Here is a 27,681-nt window from a genome sequence, read left to right as displayed (position 1 = left end):
CTAAAGTAACTAGCCCGTCTCGTCATCTCTATCCCACAGGCAGCAGACGCCTGCACGCGCTGATATGACAACTGACGGATCCTGCAATTAGTGAAAAGATAAGGCACCCTGCCCTCTGACACCAACACAACACTGCTGCAACCTAAAAATCGTGCTAGCTCAAACCAAATTCCTGCCAGTGTGCGCGTGTCTCCAAACACAAAAACGCGCACGTTTCAATGAGAACCTCCCACCCGCACATAACGTCCCGCTAACGACCTGGAAACATAACATAACATGACAGAGACACAGTCATTCTTACCTAAATATTACCTCCGCCAAGGGATCCGGGCTTTACTCTCACGTTTTCTTTAGAAAAAGCGAGATGTGCTTCGGCTCTGGAGGACTGGTCCTGGCGTCCCCGGCGCTCTCCTGCTGTCACTCAACTGAGCCACGGGCAGCCGCTTCCGGTACTTCCGTATTTGGGAAGGATGAATCAGATCATCAGAAGATGCCTAGATAGAGCACTGAGACAGATACACTGAGAAGCTTTCTAAGGACATCTTGAATCTTGATGGTGCCACCTTGAATGGCAATAATATATAGTGGAAGAATAGCAACCACCTATTGAGTAAATATGAAAATATGACACTGAATGCCACTAAATTCATTTCAGAAGGTGTTTTTCTATCTATATGTGAATAGGAATAGCTATTGCAAGTGTCATAAAATTCCTGGGAAAAAAAGAAAACTTGGCATACTATTTGAGCTATTTTAAATAATAAATGTTGATGCATTTCACAAAACACATATTATTTGCATAAATATTATTAATAAAATACTTTTGTGAGCCAAAAAGTGAGTATTCAAGCCACCTTTTTGTCATGTGAATAATAAAAAAAAAAGTATGAAAAAACATAAACCCTAAATATCACTATATTAAGTCAGATGGTAAAATATGAACTTTTCTGATTGTTTGTTTTTGTTTTTAATAATGATTGTTTATGCTTGATGTTTTCAAGGTGCAGGCATAGGTAAATATTTTAGTGTTTTCACCGAGTCATTAAATCATTTTTTTTTTAAACATTAAATATCAAAAATATAATTGAATATAAAAATGCAAATACTACATATCAAAATATAAATTTAAATAATTATTAATACTATAGAACAAAATGTACAAATGAATAAATATGCATGCATAAACCGCACTGATGATCCTTTTGTTTCTTTTGTTTATTAGTTTATTCAGTTTCCATTACCTTTTGTGCAGCTAATTATCAACACTCCACATCTGCTTCATTGCACTTTTGACACTACATCAGATTATGAAGTAATCTGCCTGTCAGTCGGTATCAGTGCCTTTATTCTGCATCAGTTCCCGGTGGGGTTTTCTTCCCGCGGTCCTGTGCTATCATGGGCAACGTTAGACAGGCATCCCTGGTGATGGTGTGGTGGAAAGTTTCAGCCGCTGCTATGTCACAGTGGTACTGAAACGCGATCTAGCATCAGGTTACACAGCGGGCAGAAATAGAACATCCTCGAAAAGTACCAAGTGCACAGATGTGGTGGCCCTTTGGCATTTCTTATTGATAAGAAAGGCCCTTAATAATTCACTGAGCCACCGCAGGGCTCCAATATGCGAAACTGTGTTGAAAGGAATACAGGTACTGGGTTGGTTTGGTTTTAAGTACAGATATACATGCGTGAGGTTTATATTTAAATGTAGGGTTGAGTTACATGGGATGGTAGACTGGATTAGAATTTAGGGCTGGTTTATGGTCATTATCCAAAGTGCTTTCTCCTGAATATAAGAAGACTGGGTACAACTAGGTCAACATGGTGGATCTCAGATCCATGACACAGCGATTTGACTCAAACATTGCTCAATCTATCTGTCCTTATGAGGTTAACAAACAACACAGATACACAAATGTGCTCATACCATCACCTGACTAGTCATATTAAATTATATTTAGTGATTCTGGTGATGTGCTTACACAAACACATTAATTATTTAACAGCCATCTGAAATCAACACTTAATCATGTATGTTTATTCAACATGTCTCCCTTCTCTTGTTTAAACATGCAGGGTTTTAATCGTTTTGCAATGATGCAAAACACAATCAATTTCACAAACGAAGTAAACGGAACTATCTCTAAAGGAATATTTGCAGTTCAGTACAAATTAAGCTCAATCGACAGCACTTGTGGGGTTATGTTGATTACCACATTTATTCAGCCTTCTTTTAACTTGCCTCTCATTTTCTTTAGCAGAAACTAAGGTTACAGTTGTGCACTTACAATGGAATGAATGGGACTCACTGCTTCAGTGACAGCCACATGACGTAGAGAAAAAGCTGCTTAAATCTTTTCTATGGGAAGTTTAAAATTTAATTGTACAACTTCTAAAACAACTGTAAAAAATGTTTTGAACATCTTTACAGATTGTATAATACACAAGTTTTAATAGAGGGATTTAAGTCCTTTTGTAAATTAAATATTATTCTATAAAAACGTCTCTGTTTAATTCATTTTTAAGTGTCTCACCATAACCTTGATGAGTTATAGGATTGATTGATTGCAGTCAATTTTACGCCAGATGCTGTCAGTTTAACCAGAGGAAATAATGCATTTTCTTTTATTTTTAAATGGAATTTTAAAATTTCTCTGTTTAATTCCACTGTTAGAATATTTGTGTGTGTGTGTGTGTGTGTGTTAACAATGCGCAAAGTGCGGTAATCAACATTATGCCACAAATGCTGTCTCTTTTAACAGGAAAAATCATTGCAATTATAAAATTATAAGCTTTACATTTCTGCTTTTAAATCCTCTAAAACATTGGCCCATTCACTTCCATTGCAAGTCCTTCACCACAACCTTTTTTTATTTTGTTGTGCTAATCAATATTAAGAGTCATAAAAATTGTCAATTGAGCTTAACTTGTAATGAACTGAGAAAATTAAGCATTATTAAGCAATGTCTGGACAGACAGAGTGAAGGTCAGTTAAATTTGTCACTTGACAAACCAGCATAAACAAGGTTATAAATAAGCATCTCGGTGTGTGGCGAGGACAAGTGACAGCCTGTGTGTTTATACTGTTGGCTTGCTCAGAATATCTGCTTCTTTTTCACGACACCTTCATCCACAAGAAACACATAACTACTTGTTCTTCGTCACTGCAGTGGGAAAGCTACCGCCTGTCTAAACAAAGACCATAAGAAACAAAACATGAGCACTTTAAGCCATTGAAATATTTTGCAATTCACCATATAACAACAAAAAGTTGAACCGGGAAGACTCAGTGATGTAGCAATGATCTAGAATGCTTGTTTTTGAAATGCAAGGAATAAGTTACACAATACAACAATCCCCAACCACGAGCACACCATCCAACAGATGCAAAAGCGGTTTCCCAATGGAAACAGTGACAAAAATCAGGCATGTGCAAATGAACAAAGCATTTGAGGTTTAAATATAGAACCTTTTATTTCCATTTAGAGTAAATAATGTTGAAAATCTGAAATAAGGCTTACCTACAGAACATTCGTATTTAAATAGTCATAAACACTTTACATGCCCAAATCCAGTGACAATGAAAAAAGTCCTTGGTTTTTGTGTGTTGTTATTCTTCTTTTTTCATATTTTCCCTTGTAAGAAAGAGTTCAAGTATAAAAATTCTCAACAGTGTACAATAGCCCATCTGATGCATATTTAAAGCAAAAGAAGCACAGCATCCATCCTCGACATTGACAATACATTCTAGTGTATGAAGCAGCATGTCCCTTAGGTTTCGCCAGGTCTTTTTTTTTTTTTGTCCTTTTTTTTAGTAATTTAAACAGTTCTGTATATGACAAATGGAAATAGCATGCCCCGAAACAACAGGCCTGCAATAAAATTAATTTTATATGATAGGCATTACACTAGCCGAAGTTTAATGTCATGTTCTAAAATTCCAAATGTATCAAGAAAAAAAAAAAAAAAAGATTTGTACAGTGCACATACAGAATTGTATCTTAAGTCCTACACCAACATTTTTGGTTGAGTATGTTAATAATACTACAACTAAGCCTACTCAATAACTTATAATAATAATAATAATATGCCATGAGATGAATACATTATATCCATACAGTACTGCTTCTAAGTCAGTGTTCTTAGAGCGCAACATAAGTCAACTCAAAATAAATATCTTAAATAGCAGATGTCTTTAAATAGCATTACAAATGTAAGGCACACAAAGATCCCTCGTACGCACGGATTCGGATCCTTTCGCTATAGTGCTGTTCTGTAAAGAGTTGCTCATTGAAATACATAGACCTTATTACGTGTGCTGGTGCTCAGACATATTTCTTAGTGAACATATAAAGACCAGACCGATAGCGGTTCATTGTATAGGGTAAAAAGCTTGCAGGGAACCCCCCCCCCCTCCATTATCGTGGATCCTCATCGTGTTCAAGATAATGATCCGTCGCTGATACCAGGAGGATGCACAGGTCTGTCCTCAAGCTTCTGGACCCTCTCTAGGAGGATAAGAAGAGTTGACAGACCCGGAGCAGGACAGGGGTCCAGGGATGAAACTGTGACAGCTCAATAAACGAGCACCAGTGATCTTTCCAGAGCAATCTGACTGTGTGTGTCTGTGAGTGTGTGTGTGTGTGTGTGTGTGTGTCAGTGCCTGTTCCTTCCAACAAAGCAATTGCTGCCAGATTCTAGTACTAGTACTGAGCAATGCCCCATGCTTTTTTTTCCCCTATGTAGTCATCTTTGTGTGTGTGTGTGTGTGTGTGTGTGTGTTATGCATCCTCCCTCACCCACAGACAGACATTAACACTTAGATTTGTGTGTAACGGTGTACATGTTAGTGTTTTGTAAGCATATAATACAATACATCTCAGTCTTTTTGTTTTTTTTTCGAGAGTGCCTTCGAATTGTTCGATGCCCATTGTGGGGGAGCAAAAGAAAATCTCTCCTGTTCCTGCACTTTGTTTTGTCCCCTGGTGGCCTGTTAGCTTTGCATAGGTCAGGAGGTCAATACAGGAGTCAGAGAAAGGGGGGACATTCAGCATCAGATAGATAAAAAGGTAGTTCACAACACATAAAACATGCTAACACTGGATCTCGCTCCATTTCGCCACAGTTAGGTCTACTATCCCTGATTGGCAGAGTGTGACGTTTCTAATTCGCTGAAAAATGCTCCATTTCCCTGATGAACAAAAAAAAAAAAAAAAAAAAAAAAAAAAAAAAGAAACGCACTTGAGAAGACAGAAAAAAATGAGTCCTCAAAAATGAGAATAAATATAAAGGTAAGGGGCCCTAGAATCAAAACAATGTGGGACATTTCCAATTGTCTTTCGGAAAAACGGTCGCCTACATTAAATGACAGCATCGGGACTTCAGGTTTCGTCTACAACGCAACTATACCACAGTGATTAGTCGCTGCATACCTCTTAGCAATAAATATCCTACTCTAATATTAATTATAGTAATAAAGATAACATGATAATAATGATAATAGTAAAAAGCTAGATTCTGTCCTTTTCTGCGATCTTTTTTTGTTTGTCTGCTTTTGTTTTGTTTTTCTTTAAATCACAGCAAGTTGGAAAGCAATTGAGTTCCCATCTCACTAATAATCTCTCTATCATTTACTATCCCCCTCCTGTATGCTCCTCGTCTTCCTCCTCTTGCAATCAACCCACAACCAGCAACTATTTTCGTCACCATCCTCTTCATTATCTAGTAGCAGTCGTTGGGCGTCGATTCCCTGCGCTTCTCCCGTCCGTCTCTTTGATTGCTATTGCATCCGTTCAGCTTGCAGCTGCTGGGGCTGGTATTGAGCGAAGGCGGCAGCTGCGGCTGCAGACCCCGGCGCGGCGGTGGCCAGTGGCTGCTGCATGGCATAGCCGTAGCCGGCGGTAGCTACGTAGCCGGCTGCAGCAGGAGAGGCAGCGTATGGGTACTGCTCGTAGGCTGCGGCGGCTGCTGCGGTTGCGGCACTGGCGTACTGTGCGTAGGCTGCACCGGTGTAGTCGATGTAAGGTGAGGACGCGGTGGCAGAGGCCGCCGCTGGCTGGATGTGAGGGATGACCACACTGGGCTGCATGAAGGCCTGCGGGTACACGTAGTGAGTGGGGATCCTGTGAGAGACAAGCATGACAGCATGTTAGCAATGCATTACGGACACATCAAATACAGAACCACAACCACAGCGCGGCCAAGCACCCCATTTCCACAATTCAGTAACACCAAGGAAATGCCTGCTAGTGATTATTAGATATATAAGGTTGCCAAAATAGACATTTCTCTGTACAATTGTAATTTCTGTGCCATTAGTGTTACCAAATAATTACTGTCATCAGACAGGTTTTTCCCAAATGTATCCACGAGTCATTGGTTAAGCAAGTGGATCTACCTATACACATCTATGGCTGCTAAATTAGGTTGGTCAAGACACTTCAGAGCAATGCTTTGATAGCCAGTGCTTACATTATGATAAAAAAAAACAGGTATTTTATTTTAATTTAACTATTTTAGTTAGAAAGCCAAGTTCAATCCAACTGAACATTATTCGCATCAGCTATTGGTCAGATGCCCCTCCCACAAGCTCATGCCACTAGTTGAGCCACTGTTGCTATGTCAGACTGGTCGGGATTCTCGAACAAAGAGAGCAATGTTTTGATAGCTCCTCATTGTTTACACTTTACAACATATAATTGTATTAAAGTTTCTGTACTATAACTTGGGACTGGAGAAAATAGTTTAACAACCTTTTAAAACTTAAAATGCTAAGTAAACGGATCATCTGTGTGAATCATCAGTGTTAAAAGTCACATGCGTTCAACACTCCTGTGTCCACCCTATGAAATGGGGGAAGGCAGGACCCAGGAGAGGCGAAGAGGAGATGAGGGGAGCATTGTGAATATGTCAGGGCTACTTTGACAGCTGGACAGTTTTCAAAAAGGGACGTTGCTGGCTGTTTCCCCCTCCGCACTTAGACAATGAGCCTCAGGCTGGACAGCACACACAGAGGGGAGTTTTGATTAAATAAGCAATCAGGAACAATGAGCCCATTCTGCCTTTCATTACGTACCCCGTTGCACTTTCAGAGCGCTTCTCACATTTACGGGCGAGAACTTTTAAAATTAGTTCAGGGATGACAGAATGCACTGAAATGCCTGATGCACCAAATATGATTTAATAAGGCATTACAACTATATTGTAAAAGACAGTGACATCTGTGAGAATTTAGGGTTGGAGATTCTCATGAAGAAAAATGAGAAACAGGGATCTGTGGCTGTTGGGAAGCAACATCTACTCTGACCTGCACAAATAGAATAGGAATTTCCACAATGAGGCTTATTAGATAAGATGGTATTTATGACTAGAATTAGAGTTTGTTGAGATGGTTTGAAAAAGTGAGAGAATGGTTCTATCATGGCAACCCTATTTGTAGCACACCATTAAAACAATCAAAACTCAACCCCTGACCACCCCCAAAATCAAACTCCAAAACCTCTGCCCCAAAATCAAAGAAAATAAGCATACCACAGGCGTCAAGAAAAAAATGGGGGGCAACAGTATGTATTACCAACATCAACTCAAAACACACAACCACTCACATAATGCCATAAATGATAGGAATGAAACAAAACCTTCCTTTTTCTCACTCAGGTCAAAGGGCAAAGATGCTCCTAAATCTTTCATAGATGCCTTGCCAGCCTGAGGTGACAGCAGGGATTGTGTTAATATAGACTACCATAAGATTCAAACACAGTGAAAATACACTCAGCTTTTAAACTTTGAGAAGACCACATTCAACCTGCACAGGCACCACAACAAAAACATCACCAGACACAGGTGACTATTCATTCATTTAAATAAAATGCTTCACTCACTTAAAACAAGGTTCACATTGTGAACAGACATCTCACAGACATTCATTCTGTGATTTACATATGTATTAGTGTGAAAATGATTGGTAAACAACTTAAAAATGATCAATTAAGGGACAATATTTGCCCTGAATCTTATGAGCATTTATTTTTACTTTTATGGGGGCACAGTTTCAATGTAACATATTAATGAATTAATATATAACATTAGTAATTAAAGTCGTTAGATATAAGATAATGTTACCAATCAAATACATTTTAAGAATGCACCAAAATATGTCTACAAAATATAGTTTACCAACACAACAGTCACAATGGCCAGTTGTAAGGCCATTGCTATGCGGTTTGCTAAAGTACTGTGGCTGGTCACAAAGATGTTTTTGACTTGAATAAAGAATAGCTTAAACAGTAAAGTTAGAGCAAACAAATAAATGCAATAAACCTTCTAGCACTTAATGGATGTAGCAAAGCACATCTTTAAAAAAATACTAAGTTAAATGTAATACTTTTTAATACCTTGCTCAGGGCATGTCTATCCCAACATGGTCTAATTTTAGGTTGGTCTGTTAGTTGTTAGTACATTGGGATCCATACTACCGAACATGCTGTCTAAAAGCAGTAGCAAGTTACAGATAAATGACAGAAACCTTGCACAACCATTTTGAGTGAAATAAAATGCAGCTGATTCAAGACCAGAGTCAATGCAGCTCTTTCAGTGTGAGTGACAGGGAGGGCTGAATGCTATTTTCTGCTTCCTAGGTCATTCCAAACTAGAGTATCATTTTCTGAATGCAAGAAGATTTTGCCTTCTAAATCTTTATCTGTTTGTCTTGTGAGCCCTTATGAAAATTAAAGACGCATCTAATGGCTATGAGCCCAAATAATCAATGATTTATGCAAATATCCTACTCCCATTGAAAACGATCTATCAGTTTCTTTCAAATAGAGATTAAAATAACTTGTTATTGTGCCATTCAACAGTGCACATAAATTTACCCATCTAGATCCCTGCAGGCCAGGAACCCTGAGGTTTGTGTCTAAATAAAGGTCAACTTCAGACTTGAGTTTCACAGATCTAGAAGACACCTGTTGTCATCTGTGAAGATCTCAACTGTGCAGCTAAGATTGGGGAGAAGAGAACTAAAAATTAAATGTAATTAAATTAAATGTATGCATTTAGCAGACGTTTTTATCCAAAGCGACTTCCATTGCATTCAGGCTATCAATTTTTACATATCATCGAATCGAACCCCCAACCTTGCGCTTGATAACGCAGTGCTCTACCAATTGAGCTACAGGAACACTAAAGTTATATGTTCTACTAAATTTGGACCAATTCGCCTGTATTATCTGTTTAGGCTGTTTTTAAAAATTGTGTGTGATAATGGCCTATTTACCGCTGAGCTCATGAGAACCTCTACAAAAAAAGTTGCAGAACAGGCATGACTTAGCAAATTTTAAACCTGCCCCATATATTACACTGTTCCAATTTGACTACTGTTTGGCTCCTGAGCAACCTTTTCCAACCACTTCAAGGTCAAAAAATGATGCCACTGTTCATTTGACACACAGCTTCCTGACAACACTGTCAAAAAATGCACTGGTGCTAGACAGGAGGTGCCATCTCAGCGGCAATGTGGCACATGTTGGGCCTTGTTGAGTTTATCTCGAAGCTAAATGTCAGGAGCGGCCCAACCCCCCAAGCCGAGAACGAGTTTGTGACAGTGACCGGAGCCAGAGAGATAGATAGAGGGAGAAAGAGAAAGACAGAGTGTTAAAGAGCGAGAGAAAGCTTCATGCGACTGCAGTGTCAGCACTACAGCCTTTGTGCAGAACAATGGTGAAGCTTGTTTTCCTTAACGCCGTACGGGGACATGTGACGAAGGCTCGCTCAGGGGGCTGTGGCATCCAGACATTTGTTTGTCACAGCAGTGGGCTCACAACACTGCAAACACATGCATGCATGTCACAAACAGACACACGCTCACCCACACACATACGCACACACTGTGGATTCCTCCACAGATTAAACTAGGACACTGAACACCTGCCAGTTTTTTAATATGCCTGCTGATCTAACGGTTATTTCTTTGTCTTTCTGTCTTTGGCATGATAATGTTCAAAAGTTGAGGGTTGGTAAAATGAATAAGAAATTAATACCTTTTTCAGCAAGGATGCATTAGATAAAAAAAAAACAAAAAAAAACTAAACACTAAAGCAAGTACTTTTATAATGGCGCAAAAGATTTTGATTTCAAATGTGTGTTTTTTTTGGTACTCTCAACTCAAAGAATCCTAAAAACACATATATTATTGTTTTTACAAAAATACTAAGCAGCACAACTATTTTCAACACTAATAATAATAAGAAATGTTTCCTGAGCAGCTAATCAGCATATTAAATGATTTCTGAAGGATTGTGTGACTCTGAAGAGTGGAGTAATAGATGCTGAAAATTCAAATAATGAAATAAAATATAACAAAAAGAAAACAGTTAGTTAAAATAATACAGTAACATTTTAAAATTTGAACATGTTAAATAAATGCAGCCTTGGTGACCTTAAGAGACCTCAAATCAAAACATAAAAAAAATGACCAACCTCAAACTTCCGAACAGCAAACTTACACGAGCAGTCAGGGCGGTAAAAAAAAATAAATAAAAAATGAATAAACCGATAATTAAAAAAAAAAATCTATTATCATTTACTCACCCTCATTTCACTCCATACCTGTATTTTCTTTCCTGAGACATAAAATAAGATGTGAGATCTGAGCTGTTCATTTCCATATACATGGTGATTTTTAAATGGCAAATGAAGCTCTATAAAAACATGACAAAATCTGACTTGTAATCTATACTTCAAATCTTCAGAACCTATTCAATAATTCGGTGTGAGAAACAGACCAGAATTTAAGTTATACACCAAAAAGACACAAAAGATCCCATTTTATTTGGTGTCAATGTTTAAATAAGCTATTTTTTGCAGTTCATTTTTAGCAAATAGCTAGGCCCACTTAAATGTCCGTCTTTTCATCACACAAAGCCATCGTATGGCTTCAAAAGACTTGCAACATAGGCTAAATAAAAATGATCCTGTTTTGCTGCATGGAAAAGAACACCTCAGACATGCTGTTTTCAATCTCTTATTGCATTTTGCTGAATAAAAAATACAGAGGAACAATAAGAGGCTGAGTAAATTAGTATATTTTAAATTTCTTGTTTGGGTAAACTACCCCTTTATACTTTTTGGTTGGTTTCGTTTTAATACAGAAATGGTCAACAAGGGATTTACAAGGAGATCATCACTGAAAGAGAAACGGCAGGACTCTAGAGACTCTGGATCCACTGCAGGATGCCTTATAGGGCTAAAGGAGTAAAGAGACGACAGAGGAGAGATAGAGAGAGAGAGCTGGAGGAGGAGGAGAAATGAACAGACACAATGGAGATGGGAGAGGACGGTAAATGGTGAGCATGTGTCAGTCTCTGTGTTGTGAGTGTGACAGGACTCCCAATCAGTGAGCAAAATAAAACCGCAACGTGCATGTTTGGAGACGTGAAGAGGGATCAACAACGGCACACAAAACAAAATGGCACTCACTCCAATAACAAGACACCAGAAAACACAAAAAAAGTGAATAGAAAGAAAAATAAATGAGCAAAAACACAAGCTCCAGCAATAAAAACGTGAAGAAACAAATAAAATAAAAAAATTATTCACACTTTGCTCCGTGGCAAAGTTATCACTCCTCCACAACACGGAAATTCAGCAGCCCAAAACCAGCCTTTTTTCCATTAAATTAAAAAAAGCACACAGTTAAGCTATCAACACCACTTCATAACGGTAAAAAGGCACACACATAGCTCTATGTACTATTAAAAGTGAAAAGTCCAAACCAAAATAAAACCAACATACATGCATCGGTAATCACCCTTTTCAAGCTTGTTTGTGTGTGTTTGAGTCTACAGGTACTGTAGCTACAGATCTGCACAAAGCTCTCAGAGCTATTCCTCAAACCACCAGTTATCTTAACCCAAATCGAGCCTGTCGGACCAGAGAAAGATAGACAACATTGAGTCAGGCTATAGTTTCCAGTGTAAAAGATCTTCTTACTCACTTACACACACACATATGCACACTCACAACATCAATCTAATCATATCAGAGTATTAAATAAGCTTCAGTAATTATGAATAAGCATTGAACGTCATGTCTTCCCTATTATCAATGTATAAAAATACATTTGTTTATGATGCCGCTCTGAGTTCATAAACTGGTCCTAATGCTGGTTTGATGTTCAAAACTACCACTGAAAACATACTTTATATATTTTTGCTCTTACTCACCCATATGGTCTTTGGATGAAAGCAGGGTGAATCTGAGGGACACCGAAGGTAAAACCTGCACACAATTATTAAACAGCAAATTAACCATTTTTGCATATTACTAATGTTACAGTCCCAACCTAAGCTGCTAAAGATGTCTGTAGATGAAGTTAAACATTGGTGGAACTACGGTGTTGTCGAGGTTTGCCAAGTCAGTGGGACTGTATACATGAAGTACAATAGCTTACAGTTAATCACATCATTACATCTCTAATCTCCTTTACAGTGACTGTTTACCATTAATTAAGACCTGAAATCCTTCGGTAAACATCAGCGCATGTACAAACAAAGAAACTACAGAACTCAAAAATGCCTATGCTTTTGTTGGAACATAAATGTATCTGCGCTTTGTCAGTCAAACTTTGTAGGGTTTATTGGGAGTCATTGTGTCAATAAAAGAGCGATGCAGTTGGTAACCAATGGCGTCTTCTCATGAATATTATCTTTATGTCTTTGCTCTTTATAACAACGCATAGTAGCCTCACCTGGCTGCATCACCCGTGGCTTGGCTCCGAGATAAGCCAGGTTAACGTTGGCTTTCCTGCCGTCGATGATGGGGTTGGGGTCCTTACAGGCTCTGTCTGCAGCAGAACGGTCTGCCATAGTCACCTAGTTTGAGACAGAACAAACAGAGAAGAGTGGTGCATGAGAGATACACATTAAACCAACAAATGATCTAAAAACTAAAGGGGTATGCTAATTATGGTAACATAAATACAAAAACAAGCTTCCATAGCCGTATTTGGAACTGAATAGCCAGAGATAGCCATTGCAGACTTCACTCAATTCGTTTAAATAAACCCTTGTGACCTCTGGCCCAAATGAGGCTTTAAACACAAGATGGTTTGTGTTATTTGGTGTTTATTTATTTTTTAAGATGTCTGGCTAACAAAATCATTAAAGACAGAGGTCACTCAAGTCTTTCTATGCCTTATTTTGGATATCCTTGTGAGGCAGGCAACAGGTTTATTGTGAAATCCACTAGGGTCCCTTAACTTCTGCAGTGTGGATGGTCAAAACATTACAAGTTGGCTTGTTTACTCAGTCGCTGAGGAACTCTTATCAGGGTGCTTCTAGTCAAACTCGACAGCTGAGCCAACAAGGGCCTGCTTTAGACTTGTGCAATTTGTTCAGTCAGGAATGATTAATATTCTGATTATTAACAAGCAGCTTGAATATATACTTTGTATGTTTTAGATTTAAAGAGGCCGTCGCCGTTTACTCAAAAATGATGGCGCTCCAAACTTGTATGACTTTCTCGGGATGTTTTTAGGGGAAATAACAGTCTGGGTCAACTTTCATGATACCTTTTTCGTGTTATGTTTTTTTTTTTTTTTTTTTTTTTTTTTTACATAAAATGAAAGTGAATGGGAACTGGGTTATTCAAGTTTCGTGCTCGCCACAACACGAGGGTAAGTAAACGAGTGGGGTGAACTGTCCCTTTTACAACACAGGTTTCAATATCAGTCTGTAAAATAAATGCATGCAGGTAGAATAAAACATTTTTTTAAAGTTTACCATTTTTAGCAGCCTTTTACTAAAGAAATACAAGTAGGTATTTGAGCAAGCACGCGCGTTCTGCAAAAACTCAGTGCGTTTGATTATAAAACACGGAGTTGTCATTTAAGTGTGTTGTCACGCAAAGTTTAAGTTTGACAGCCACTGTGGGAATACTTACAAATCCATAACCCCTGGACTTTCCAGTCTGTCTGTCGGTAATCACCACAGCTTCTTCTATTTCGCCAAACACTTCAAAATATTTCCTTAGACTGGAATCCGTCGTATGATACGGAAGACCACCGACAAATATCTTGGTATAAGTGGTGTCCTTTTGGGTGGTATGCATCCTCACAAAAATGCTCGTGCAAAAATAAAAAAGGGGAAAGACGGTAGTGCAATGTAGGACTGATAATGACCGTACCACTCCTTTAATATTCCGTTAAAATATTCACTAGAAGTTACAAAAAGCGATTGCTGAGAAATTATAAAACGCGCGCACGCAGATGGGGTTGATGTCAGAGGTAGATCAATGTGGTAATTAATGTGGAGCGGATTGAGCCAAGGATCATCAGGTGGGTCGAATTCCTCTTCCAAACTGACGTGACTTCTGAAAAGTGCGTGTTACCCATTCCTAAAAGCACCCGGTTAAACCACACCCAGATCACTTTGAGGGAGGTAGCACGCTTGACCCCACGCCCACTACACGCGCTTGGACAACAGCTGGACGGCGCACAACGGGCATCTGTGTGCCTTTGTTCAAAAACTGTAGACATTTCATACAGTTGTTGTTTCAGTAAATGCATGTAAATGTTTGTGCGACAGGAAAATACTCCAAACGTCAAGCTTTTCTAACAGTAACCTTGCTTTAAAAACTACATTAAACCAACCATATGGTTTTAAGTTTAAATGGGTCACCAGCCATCCTAGCTAAGCTTTGACAGCAAGTTGTTCTCCCAACCAAACCAGCTGAAAAATGCCCTAAAACTCTATAAGTTTATAACCACCTGAATACTGTCTGTAAACCCCATGAAACCAGACTACAGACCAGACTGGAAGACAAGCAAACATGCTAGGTTAAACCAGACTATATTTGTTTAAGCTGTTTTTCCCCAACAGGAAACATCGGCAGGAAACATTGGCAGTTTCGAGATCTAACAAAAATATGGCTTCGTGCAAAAGCTAAGCATGACAGTGCCAGATCTGTTACAAATAGCCTAAACTTAATTGCTAAATTCAGAAAGGCTATAATGGCTGACACAAATTGGGTTAACAGTGCACTCCATATGACCCAGTACATAAGAAAATAACAAAACAATGACTTACAAAAATTGTAAACAATGAAACCACTCATAATTATATATATATATATATATATATATATATATATATATATATATATATATATATATATATATATATATTGTGACGAGTCAGCTGCCTCCTCCCTGATTGTCACCGGCAGACATGGGGACTTGTGACTTGGTGACTTGGACTCGAGTCGACTCGAGTCGCTATTTTTAGGACTTGAGACTTGACTCGGACTTGGAAGTTAAAGACTCGGGACTTGACTTGACTTGAGACACGATGACTTGAATGACTTGAGTGTTAATTACATCATGTTTTCAGTTTGAATATAAAATATATAAATTATTTTTTTAAATAAAGTTGATTACTCAGCTGGAGCGCAGGCTGAGAATAGCGTCGTGACTGGATCAGGACACTATCATCAGTCATGCCCTGTCTACCTTACACACACCACGCCCACTTAAATCAGATATCACATCACAACATGTCAGCCTGAGAGGTACCGAGGGTCATCGCTTTTGTCTTCAATAGTTCGCGCCTAAAAACGCGTGGAAAACGCTAGTCGCGCCGCTTTCTCCTTCTTTCCAAAGCGCTCAGGCAGAAGTGCTCCTGGGGCGTCTGTCGTTGCTAAGCATCCATGACACACTCTCTCTCAATGGAGACGCGGAAATTTCAGCAAAGGATAAATGGATTTGCAGCACTAAAAATCGCTCGCAGTAGCTCTGTTACTAAATTCATTTCAAAATGGCAATCCATATACAACTATGAACAGCTGTTCCTTCATCTTAGCTGAGCTTTCAACGTTGATACGGGAAAGGATGAAGCTGATTGGTTAGTTATTGTCACATGACCTGCGGTGCGCTTGCGGCATTCTGAAAAGTTTAGATGTTGAGCGCGTTGCTTCCATTATGAGCGCGCATACCGCGCGCCTACATTGGAAATAACGAACTTGCGCGCAAAGAAGACGTGATGTGAACAGCCCCTAATGATCCGCTAGCAGGCCGTCAAAAAAACGCATTCCAGGGGCGGCGCTAGGGTTGGGCTAAGGGGGCATAAGCCCCGAATATTTTATTACCTTGTCTTTCTCATAGATCAAAACAATTAATCAGAAAAACAAATGTAGCTGCCGCGATTACCCAATCATGACAAGTGCATATTACATACACATATATATATATATATATATATATATATATATATATATATATATATATATATATATATATATATATATATATATATATATATATATATACAGTACAGAATATAAATATGACGTATTTTCAGTTGTTTCATACTTTTTTGTTATGTACAGTACAGACCAAAAGTTTGGACACACCTTCTCATTCAAAGAGTTTTCTTTATTTTCATGACTATTGACTATTGTAGAGTCACACTGAAGGCATCAAGGGCTATTTGAGCAAGAAGGAGAGTGATGGGGTGCTGTGCCAGATGACCTGGCCTCCACAGTCACCGGACCTGAACCCAATCCAGATGGCTTAGGGGTGAGCTGGACCGCACACAGAAGGCAAAAGATCCAACAAGTGCTAAGCATCTCTCGGGGAACTCCTTCAAGACTGTTGGAAGACCATTTCTGGTGACTACCTCTTGAAGCTCATCAAGAGAATGCCAAGAGTGTGCAAAGCAGTAATCAGAGCAAAAGGTGGCTACTTTGAAGAACCAAGAATATTACATATTTTCGGTTGTTTCACACTTAGTTATGTATATAATTCCACATGTGTTAATTCATAGTTTTGATGCCTTCAGTGTGAATCTACAATTTTCATAGTCATGAAAATAAAGAAAACTCTTTGAATGAGAAGGTGTGTCCAAACTTTTGGTCTGTACTGTAAGTTACAAGTTACAATTTTGTTTGATTCCATGATGTATTTTACTGAACATGTGTATTTACAATGCAAATCCAAATTATTTTAATTTACTGACAGTTACTTATATCTTGTCTTTTAACTTTATTAAGATCAGATTCTGCAGGTAAAATAACAATATTAAGGTGACTTGACTTGGACTTGACTTGACATAGCTTGTGACTTGACTTGACTTGACTTGCCCAAGAAAAAAATACTTGGGACTTACTTGAGACTTGAAGGTAAAGACTTGAGACTTACTTGAGACTTGCACATGTGTGACTTGGTCCCATCTCTGGTCACCGGCACCCCGTCCTAAATCGCCGCCCTTCACCAGGCTCCCGACTGGAGTGGGTGTGTGAGAGGAGGGGCGCTGGACGAGTCAGGGCTGGCGGCGTGTGATGGGGCACACCTGATGTGAATGGAGCCTCATCCCCGCCGCTGTTTAAAAGCCCAACGCGCCTCTCCTCGGGAGACCGGTCTCTTCCCCGTGCATGCACACTGGTGTCCTCGTGGGTCCAGGAAGGGTGCGTTGAGGGACTCCCGCGCCACCAAGACGTGAGCTGCCGGACCCGCGATCCGGATGGGAACCGCACCCGTGTACACGGCCGACGGGCCAGGATGCCGGGCCGTCCATCCCCTACCAGCGCCGCGGCCAACGAGAGAGACGCGGCCGCTAGGAGAAGCCGCCGCCCCTCGCGCCCCGGACCAAGGAGGGGAGCGCGTGCGGCCGCCGGACTCCGCCCCTTGCCTGGACCCTTCCTCGATGAACACTGCCCGACCCACACGAACCCCGCAGCACAACGAGGACACCAGATTCCCTGTTATTTTGGACACTTTCCCCTTTTGGCCACTTTTATTCCCTGTGTTTTATGATTTCTGTTAATAAAAGCCTCTCCGAGGCCTGACGCCACGCCCACTGTGTCTGTCTTGTGCTCCTCCCGTGACACTGGTGGAGAATGCGGGCAGGCGGAGCCTAGACAGCGCAGTTGGGAAACGTCTGGTGACGTCACTCCCTCTCGCTTGCAAACGTTCGTGAGAACCCAGACTGGGACGGAGGAAAACTGGGGACAGCCTCCCAGCCACACAAGGGGTAAGTGACTTTTCCATTGTCATTTTACCCTTTGGTTGGTTGAGGCTGTCACTAAAACCCGGTTTCTCTGTCCCTGTTCTGGTGCGCTGCGAGAGGGAGGACCGCCCGGAGAGGAATCCCCGCCCACTCCGACCGTTTGGAGTCTGGTTGAGGATGGTAGCACTCCCGTGTGGGTGGCGCTCTGGGGACGGGGATGTCGCTTGGGAGGGGGAATGTGACGAGTCAGCTGCCTCCTCCCTGATTGTCACCGGCACCCCGTCCTAAATCGCCGCCCTTCACCAGGCTCCCGACTGGAGTGGGTGTGTGAGAGGAGGGGCGCTGGACGAGTCAGGGCTGGCGGCGTGTGATGGGGCACACCTGATGTGAATGGAGCCTCATCCCCGCCGCTGTTTAAAAGCCCAACGCGCCTCTCCTCAGGAGACCGGTCTCTTCCCCGTGCATGCACACTGGTGTCCTCGTGGGTCCAGGAAGGGTGCGTTGAGGGACTCCCGCGCCACCAAGACGTGAGCTGCCGGACCCGCGATCCGGATGGGAACCGCACCCGTATACACGGCCGACGGGCCAGGATGCCGGGCCGTCCATCCCCTACCAGCGCCGCGGCCAACGAGAGAGACGCGGCCGCTAGGAGAAGCCGCCGCCCCTCGCGCCCCGGACCAAGGAGGGGAGCGCGTGCGGCCTCCGGACTCCGCCCCTTGCCTGGACCCTTCCTTGATGAACACTGCCCGACCTACACAAATCCCGCAGCACGACGAGGACACCAGATTCCCTGTTATTTTGGACACTTTCCCCCTTTTGGCCACTTTTATTCCCTTTGTTTTATGATTTCTGTTAATAAAAGCCTCTCCGAGGCCTGACGCCACGCCCACTGTGTCTGTCTTGTGCTCCTCCCGTGACACTGGTGGAGAATGCGGGCAGGCGGAGCCTAGACAGCGCAGTTGGGAAACGTCTGGTGACGTCACTCCCTCTCGCTTGCAAACGTTCGTGAGAACCCAGACTGGGACGGAGGAAAACTGGGGACAGCCTCCCAGCCACACAAGGGGTAAGTGACTTTTCCATTGTCATTTTACCCTTTGGTTGGTTGAGGCTGTCACTAAAACCCGGTTTCTCTGTCCCTGTTCTGGTGCGCTGCGAGAGGGAGGACCGCCCGGAGAGGAATCCCCGCCCACTCCGACCGTTTGGAGTCTGGTTGAGGATGGTAGCACTCCCGTGTGGGTGGCGCTCTGGGGACGGGGATGTCGCTTGGGAGGGGGAATGTGACGAGTCAGCTGCCTCCTCCCTGATTGTCACCGGCACCCCGTCCTAAATCGCCGCCCTTCACCAGGCTCCCGACTGGAGTGGGTGTGTGAGAGGAGGGGCGCTGGACGAGTCAGGGCTGGCGGCGTGTGATGGGGCACACCTGATGTGAATGGAGCCTCATCCCCGCCGCTGTTTAAAAGCCCAACGCGCCTCTCCTCGGGAGACCGGTCTCTTCCCCGTGCATGCACACTGGTGTCCTCGTGGGTCCAGGAAGGGTGCGTTGAGGGACTCCCGCGCCACCAAGACGTGAGCTGCCGGACCCGCGATCCGGATGGGAACCGCACCCGTGTACACGGCCGACGGGCCAGGATGCCGGGCCGTCCATCCCCTACCAGCGCCGCGGCCAACGAGAGAGACGCGGCCGCTAGGAGAAGCCGCCGCCCCTCGCGCCCCGGACCAAGGAGGGGAGCGCGTGCGGCCGCCGGACTCCGCCCCTTGCCTGGACCCTTCCTCGATGAACACTGCCCGACCCACACGAACCCCGCAGCACAACGAGGACACCAGATTCCCTGTTATTTTGGACACTTTCCCCTTTTGGCCACTTTTATTCCCTGTGTTTTATGATTTCTGTTAATAAAAGCCTCTCCGAGGCCTGACGCCACGCCCACTGTGTCTGTCTTGTGCTCCTCCCGTGACAATATATATATATATATATATATATATATATATATATATATATGAAGAGTTCAGATGCAAAAGCCTCTAAATGCCATCTGAAATTTTCATCTAAAATTAGGATTTTTATCAAGCTCCTTTGCTTAGGTTGATTAATTTTACTTTAATTGTGACGTGCAGGTCCTTTTCCAGGCTATTAAAGTGAAATAACTGAACATAAATATAGGAGCCTGATAAAAAAAACTAATTTTAGATGAAAATTTCAGATGCCATTTAGAGGCTTTTGCATCTGAACTCTTCATATATATATATATATATATATATATATGTATGTATGTATGTATGTATGTATGTATATATATATATATATATGTATATATATATGTGTGTGTGTGTGTGTGTGTGTGTGTGTGTGTGTGTGTAAAATATATAAATGTACTTAGGATTTAGAATTTCTTTTGTAAAAATGTATTTTGGCTCCTTCAGGGCATAGTGTTCCTGACACTCACCCAGTGCCAGCATGATATGAATATAGAATTTTAACTTGCTAACATATAGCTTTTTATGTCAAAATGGCAAATAGACAATATGGCTAAATCGAAAAAAAAAATGAGTAAGTCCTATAGAGTTTAATTAGATTTCATGAATTTAGAGCAAAGTATTTAAAATGTTGCAAAATGTTGCTAACAAAATGTTTCCAACACACACCTTTCACACTTGGTCTCTAATAATAGACATGGCTATCTGTAGATAAGCACAGAAGCAAACCCAGCATATCTTATCAGGCTGATCTTGTCCGTTAGGACAACTTGGCAGGTGGTGGGTAAGAGAGGTAAAATAATTCTTCATGTGAGGAACATACACAGATATGCTGAAGAATTGACGCTTTTCAAATGCTGTTTCATTGAAACTCAAAACTGAGCGAGCGTCTGGGCATGTTTCCTGCATCCCTCAATGAGTATTTGCAGCACAAAGGCACTCATTTTGTGTTGTCAACATCTTTCATTTCTCTTCACACTTTTTTGTGCATTGTTATACGTATAAAAATGTAATATTGTATTTTGTTATATTTTTCTATTTTGTGTTCAGTCACCATATTATTAAACATTTCACTATCTAACTTTTTAGCTTTTTCGTAATATGACTTTGTAGAAATATGCATAAGTCTCTACCTCATTCTTCAGGACACCACTGCTATTTATTGCAACACCAAATTCAAATCAGTTAATAATTCATTAAAAGTATAGTATTGCATTCTAATGTTTCTTTGACATAGCCTATGTGAAAAGCACATCTTTACAACTATTAAAACTGCTAATGTCAGACCATCCCAATCTCCTTTAGGACAAAAAGAACAGACGATTTTCTAGGTCTCCATATAATTGGGAGGAACGTGATATATCACCAGGTAAATTATTAAACAGCCTTCTCATTTAGACCATACAACTTCCAAAACACTCGGGTGATGGAGTTTTTGTGGAAGCTTGCAACCCGAGAACTAGCCTGTGTGGTGTGACCTGCCAAGCCATGTGGAGATCCTGACGCCCGTGGATGGATAATTGAGGCTTTATATAAAAAAATGTCAGGTAGGAACTCAATCGAGAGCATCCATGAATCAACTAATTTATTCATGCCGGGCCACACACTCATTAAGCTGCGAGTGGAGGCGCAGTGAGGGAGATGGCTTTGTGTTTCAGCACAGTTACAAAAGGAGGCCTATCTTCTTTCAGGAGCTGTCTACATTTACCTACATGACATTGACATCTTTTTTTCTGTAGGCTACAGTTTTATGGGCGCCCATTGCATAACCTAATTGGCAATCAGTTTCATAAACTTTCCAATGAAATAAATAGTCTTGAGTTCAATTGACAAAGCTCAACTGACAGCATTTGTGAGATAACGATGATTACCACCAGAACATTTTTGACTAATCCCTTTTTTATCTTTGAAATAAAAAGCAAAAATCAAATGTATTTACAATAGAAGGCAATAGACTCCATTTTAAGGATTTGAAAGCAGAAATGTGAAGCTCATAATTTAATAAAACAACTTACATTCATTTTTATGTTAAAACCTTGAACTGTAAAGTAGGGATTGTCAATTTTACAACAGTTTTTATTAGTTTTCCATTATTTTTATAGTTTTTGTTCTTTTCAAATATGTCTACAGTAAATAGGCTATTATTAATATTTATTTCAGTTTTCGTTTAGTCACTTTAGTACATTAAGTTAAACAAGAAATATGGCCTTGGAAACTAGCTGAAATAAAACAAGTTTAAGTTTTTCAATTTTATTTCAGTTAACATTTATTTTAAGTAATCAAAAGGTTTTTAATAGTTTAGGTTACTATAATAACCCTGAATAACACACACATTATTTACGTCTTGTGGTTATATAATTGAAACATTAACATTTATGGATTCACTTCCTTTTTTTATTTTTATTTTTTACACCAAAAGTATTGTTGATTGAGTTGAACTATAACCCAAAATATTCAATAAAGTTAATGGATATAACCAGTCTTGTTAGTTCTTCTCCTTTTAAAGTCGGGCTTACTGCAGGAGAATGGTTTATAATAGACCTAATGCTCTTTTTGTAGAGCAAACTCAAAGAATGAGAGATTTTGGAGAGCCCTCAACACAATCCACCTGTCAAACACAGTCACTCACTCATACAAACACACGTTTACGGCCTTCAGAGGTCACTGGTTCTAGCGAACAGCTGAACAGCTTTGAAGTACAAGTCATAAAAGGTTAGGGTTGAAAACTCTTTAACTGTATGCTTTGTTTATTTTGATAAAGTCAGGTGAAATCTAGTTGTGCGGTACATATGTTTTAATGTTTGAGTCTAATTTCATATGGTTTCATAAAAGCCTGCATGACAAGAGCCAGCTTGAATGGTGAGGCAGTACTGCTTTGATAGAGGGGGCATTTTCAAATGTAACAGGTGGGACCTGTCAGAATGTCAGTGCAGGCAGACAAATCACTGGCAGCTGTAACAGCTCACACACACACACACACACACACACACACACACACACACACACACACACACACACACACAGGACAACACGTTTTTTAAAGGTATCTACTTTTATATAATTAGCTAATTGCAAGAGGTAAATTGCATATTTACTTTAGTATAGTTAGACCATCATAATTACAAAGAGACATTCTAACATTCAAGGAAAACACCAAATAGCCATCTCAGATTTCCACCGTCCCCAAGACAAAACAATTCTCGGTTTCAGCCTAATGTAGCTCCACCTTGTGGACAGCCACTTCCCTTTAGTTGAAGGTAGTGGTTACACAGATTATCGTAATAATTGATTGCATATAAAGTAGTTTCTATGATAAACTGTACATAAAAGTTTGGGATTAATAAGAAATGAATACTTCTACTTTGAATGGATGCATTAAATTGATAAAAAATTACACTGTATAGATATTTCTACTTTGCATGGATGCATTAAATTGATAAAAAATTACACTGTATAGATATTTCAGTCTATTTCAAGTAAACGATGTTCTCTTGAAATCTCTATTTGTCTTAAAATCCTAGCAGAACAACTGTTCTTTTTAGAAGTCACCCTGGATAATAAAAGGAAATGTTACTTCAGCAAAAAACAAAAATAACAGTAATAATAATCCATAATATTAGAATGATTTTTGAAGGGTTATGTGACACTGAAGATTTGAGTAATGGCTGCCAAAATTTCAGTCTTGTCATCACAGGAATAAATTACACTTTAAAATATGAAAGGATAAGACAGAAAACAGTTCTTTAAAATGATTATTTCTAATGATTTGTTTACAATATTTTACTGTATTTTTTAAATCTTGGAACTTTTGAGAAAGAATAATGTTCTTAAAATTCAAGACTTATGAGCAGTATTGAAAGAAATATCTCATTGGCAACTTGCATATATTATATATAACATGCTGAATTGTTAACCCTTCCAATTATTGCACTGCTACCTACAAAATTACTGCAACAAACTGTTTACACTTTTTAGGCACATATTTCCATGATAATGTAAAACCCAAAGTCAGAATTTGATCTCAGCCATACCATATAATAAAGTGAATAACGTGTAAAGTGCATGTGCAACTCTAAGCATATACGTTAGGAAATATTGCTAGATCAAGCTGCTTCTGTATTTAGCTTCATTCTGAAACACACACACAGCAGCAGCAGGTCTAAAATCCCTCATCTGGGTCTTCAGTCTGTTGGAAGGTGGAGTCATTTTCCAGTTCTGGGGAATCATTAAGTCTTTGGTCCTCAGAGTCTCCATTGACTGGCTCCATTGACTGTAGCTGTTTGGTTCTGGTTGGGACAGGAACCTGTTCGGAATGGAGCAGTTCCAAGGGGTCGAGTTCCCCGTCTGCGGTCACTGGGGCAGCGACACTTGGCCGTGCTGATTTAATCCTCAACCTGCGCTTCAGGTCTTCCTCCTTCTCCTAAAACAGATGTTTTAACCATATTTCATAATGTTGCAACACATACTAATGCTAATGCAATCTAACTGCACAAAAAAAGTGCAAAAAAAAAGAAACTCCAAGATCAAATACATCTCTGAATATTAGCTAAGAGATTTTAAATACATTAAAACTGAATGAATGATAAATGTCATTTGGTTCTGCTTCACCTTTCTCCTCTCCTCCACCTGTCTCATCTTCATCTCAATGTCTTCCTTTCTGGTGACTTCTTGTTCTTTGCGAATTTTCAGTGATTCTAGCCGAGCAGGAGGTCTTCTCTTTGGCTTCTCAGCATCATCCATCTAACAGACATTATAAATGTTTGTCCCGGAGGAACAGAAATTAGGCTGTGAGGAATAGACCTGCAGTCTATACAAAAGATACATGGCATGAATATCCTAGATCATGTAATTTTCTTTTTCAGAAAGACAGTTTAAAAGCTGAACAATCAGTATGTTGATAAACAACAGCACAATACATTGAAAGCACTGTACGGCCTCATTTTCATTCCTGTCAAAAATTAAATATGGTGCTTTTTTATTAAGTTATTTTTATTGAGTTGAACATATAAAAAAAAAAACAATCAATTCTCAATTTTGGATGCATTTTGAACTATAACAGTTTTTTTTTTTTTTTTTAGGTTAAATTGAAATCAAATACTGCCATACTGCCCTTAATAATTCTGATTGTGATGTCTACTTCATAAATATTGAGAAAAGTATGGAAAAACATGTTTCTGATCACTCAAACCATATATAGAAATGAAGGCGCCCTTTGCTGGTTATTTAAATGAAGGCACCCTTTGCTGGGCTTTGCTGGTCATCTAGTGGAAAATCTTGGTACTAAAACCAAACAAACTCTCACTGAAAGCTAATTTTTTGAGATACCAACCTCAAATTTGGAACATAACTTTTTGATTTTCTAGCAGCTTTAGAGTAAAACACGGTTTGTAAAATATATATTTTCTAAAAAATATAAAAATTTTAATTACTACATATTATATTTTCACAAACTTCAACTTCCATAACTTTTTGTAATATAATATATTGTTATTTGTTCACTTTTAAACCTTAAGTCTGTAGTCCAAAGCATTCCAAATTTATAACAGTTTAAGTTGGAATTGTCATTTTCATATCATTTATGCTCAAAAAGTGGAACCGACAGTTAACAGGTTAACATTGACAACCGCCCTCACCATAATGTTGTAGGCTTCCCCACTTCCTCCGTGTCTTGGTTGAGCTGGAATAATTCCCTGAACAAGCAGCTGCTCCAGGATCTCACTGGACTCTGGCCTCTCTTCCCTTTGCTGGGCCAGTCCAGAGCTCTGGGCTAGATTTCACATGATGTGTAGGTCAAAATAATGCATATATTAAGTTAATTTCCTACATTTTAAATTCTCATTCCATTCCAAATTTCCTACATCACTAAAAGGCCTCAATGTTGGCCAGCAGTTTTAGCTCCTTTAAAATGAAATAACATCAAGTGGTCTTACCTTGTAAAGGTGGCAGCATTCTAGGTACAGATCCAGGCAGGACTGTAGGCTCCGCTGCATCCAGACTGACCCCGCTGTCTGTGGTCATCTTGGACACGGCAGAGTCACCACGAGAGCCTCCCTGCACAACAAACTCCAAAATAAAGCAAAGGAAGTCATATATAAGTCTGGATATAACAAAACACTGAAAGCCTTAATTGTTTGCTAGTCTTGTAAGGTCTGTTGGCTGTTTTCATCTGCCAGTTAACATCTGCTACGACCAGCTACGCAGCTTTGGTTGGTTTAAGCATTTCATTTTACTTAATTATTAATCTAATATAGACTATTAAATATCACAGTTGTGAGAACAACAAATCTCTTCATCGGTTTCCTCATATGTTCCAACCACTAACGTTTCCAAGTTGCTAATAATCCGATTTTATTCATTAATATTTGAAATCGTCATTAATCGAATAATACAAAGTTGCATCTTACCTCATCTCCGTTCAGACTTCTCGGTTTTACGGGTTCGACCACCGTGATTTTGGAGCTCCCACATCCCATGTTTATCGCTCAGGACAGCGCGAGCTTTCAATGCGGCTCCGAAACTATTTGATCTGTGTGAAGTTCTTAAACACTGTCGCATTCCAACACATGATCCACGATCTCGCGACCATCGTCGTCATGGACTCTCTGCGTTGCTATGATTCGTTGCTACAATAAATCTGACCCCGTTCCAGGGGTCACGTAACCTGTTATGTTGCCTTGGCTCTGCTTATCTCGGGTTTATACGGGTAATTGATTATTAGTACAAAAGTGGCATCAACAGTTAATTTTTCAGATAATTATTAGTCACTAGATTATTTTATTAGAATAAAAAAAATAGCATAGATAAATATCTGAAACCAAATATTGATTTTTCTTACTATTGGCAACACAACTTTTTATTTTATTTATTCATTATTAGTTTTATTTTTGATTTTTTTTTTTTTTTACTTTATTATTGACAAAATTGTTATTAATGGGACAAACGTGAAACAATCAAAATCTGCCTGTATAAAAGTAGCAAAATGTATGGATTCTGTGTGGTTAAATGTTTTCCAGATATATATATTTGTTTTATGTCTTTCTTCCAAATGACGATATGTTGGCTACATTTACTGGAAATGGCCTGTGTTCTAATGACATGTCTGTCATAAAACAATTGGCCAAGGCTTGACAGATCTATTACACATTATATGTCACCTAGACACCTTCCTCAACTACAACGGAAAAAAACCTACCCCACCAAGTGGCACAATTATAGGTCTGACTCCCTCATAACTTTTGTTGGTTAACTACTCATATTAAGTAGATAACTGCCAGCACTCATATAAGATATAATAAATTGTAGGCCTATTTAAACCCAATGTATTCATACATAACAGTACAAAAGAAAACTGTGCAGATATATATATATATATATATATATATATATATATATATATATATATATATATATATATATATCCTATAATAAATGATTATGCAAACATAATAATCAATTTAAAATAAAATATATTTGCCCATATATTCAATAAATATAAATCACATGCACTTGAAAACCCCCTAATATATTCTAAACAACAACAAAAAAAAGTAGCCTACTAGAGGATCTTTTAGTTTGTATATTTATCACGTGGAGTAAAATCTGACAGTAGGCCTAACCATTACATGAAAGAAAGAAAGGCATATAATCATGCCAGTACAGCTTCTTGAGTCCTAAATTAAATTAGGCTTAAATTAGATTTGGTTTTATATTC

General features: G+C 39.6%; 4 protein-coding genes across 7 annotated transcripts in view; all 4 read right to left on the bottom strand.

The window, feature by feature from the left end:
• Nucleotides 1–469, bottom strand: part of LOC127978973 (adenylyl cyclase-associated protein 2) — a 24,537-nt gene extending 24,068 nt beyond the window's left edge. Inside the window, exon 1 of one of the 3 annotated variants that reach the window (XM_052584015.1) lies at nt 302–469. The gene's annotated coding sequence lies outside the window, so the exon portion shown is untranslated. The remainder of the gene's footprint in view (nt 1–301) is intronic. The other 2 variants (XM_052584016.1, XM_052584017.1) reach the window with 2 other exon arrangements.
• The window catches only part of vps28 (VPS28 subunit of ESCRT-I), a 254,667-nt gene that overhangs the window by 30,448 nt on the left and 196,538 nt on the right, over nt 1–27,681 (bottom strand). The window lies entirely within an intron of this gene.
• Nucleotides 3,446–14,376, bottom strand: rbm24a (RNA binding motif protein 24a). The gene is made up of 4 exons (XM_052584031.1): nt 13,936–14,376; nt 12,743–12,866; nt 12,219–12,273; nt 3,446–6,119 (listed from the first exon to the last, which is right to left on the bottom strand). Exons 1-4 carry the CDS (start codon nt 14,101–14,103, stop codon nt 5,777–5,779), a joined length of 690 nt encoding a protein of 229 aa, XP_052439991.1. The 5' UTR covers nt 14,104–14,376; the 3' UTR covers nt 3,446–5,776.
• LOC127978979 (stathmin domain-containing protein 1) lies at nt 22,726–27,164 on the bottom strand. Of its 2 annotated transcripts, none has more exons than XM_052584030.1 (5): nt 26,375–27,164; nt 25,901–26,021; nt 25,604–25,737; nt 24,579–24,710; nt 22,726–24,390 (listed from the first exon to the last, which is right to left on the bottom strand). In XM_052584030.1, exons 1-5 carry the CDS (start codon nt 26,441–26,443, stop codon nt 24,130–24,132), a joined length of 717 nt encoding a protein of 238 aa, XP_052439990.1. In that variant the 5' UTR covers nt 26,444–27,164; the 3' UTR covers nt 22,726–24,129. The 2 variants fall into 2 exon arrangements, with proteins under 2 accessions (XP_052439990.1, XP_052439989.1); XM_052584029.1 differs by having other exon boundaries at nt 22,727–24,390; nt 25,901–26,033; nt 26,375–27,160.

This window comes from Carassius gibelio, chromosome B19, assembly GCF_023724105.1.
Source record: "Carassius gibelio isolate Cgi1373 ecotype wild population from Czech Republic chromosome B19, carGib1.2-hapl.c, whole genome shotgun sequence".
Classification (NCBI taxonomy): Eukaryota; Metazoa; Chordata; class Actinopteri; order Cypriniformes; family Cyprinidae; genus Carassius; species Carassius gibelio.
The sequence above is the reverse complement of the archived record's forward strand: the minus strand, read 5'-3'. Positions and strand labels throughout refer to the sequence as shown.

Bases quoted from the DNA above. Each gene is read 5' to 3' on its own strand.
- rbm24a (XM_052584031.1), bottom strand. From the start codon at position 14,103: ATGCATACCACCCAAAAGGACACCACTTATACCAAGATATTTGTCGGT. The intron at 12,867-13,935 runs GTAAGTATTCCC...GTCTCAAACTAG, and splicing joins AGTCCAGGGGTTATGGATTT to GTGACTATGGCAGACCGTTC. The intron at 6,120-12,218 runs GTGAGTAAGAGC...TGTCTCTCACAG, and splicing joins TTCATCCAAAGACCATATGG to GATCCCCACTCACTACGTGT.
- LOC127978979 (XM_052584029.1), bottom strand. From the start codon at position 26,443: ATGGGATGTGGGAGCTCCAAAATCACGGTGGTCGAACCCGTAAAACCG. The intron at 26,034-26,374 runs GTAAGATGCAAC...TTTATTTTGGAG, and splicing joins GAAGTCTGAACGGAGATGAG to TTTGTTGTGCAGGGAGGCTC. The intron at 25,738-25,900 runs GTAAGACCACTT...TGTGAAATCTAG, and splicing joins AATGCTGCCACCTTTACAAG to CCCAGAGCTCTGGACTGGCC.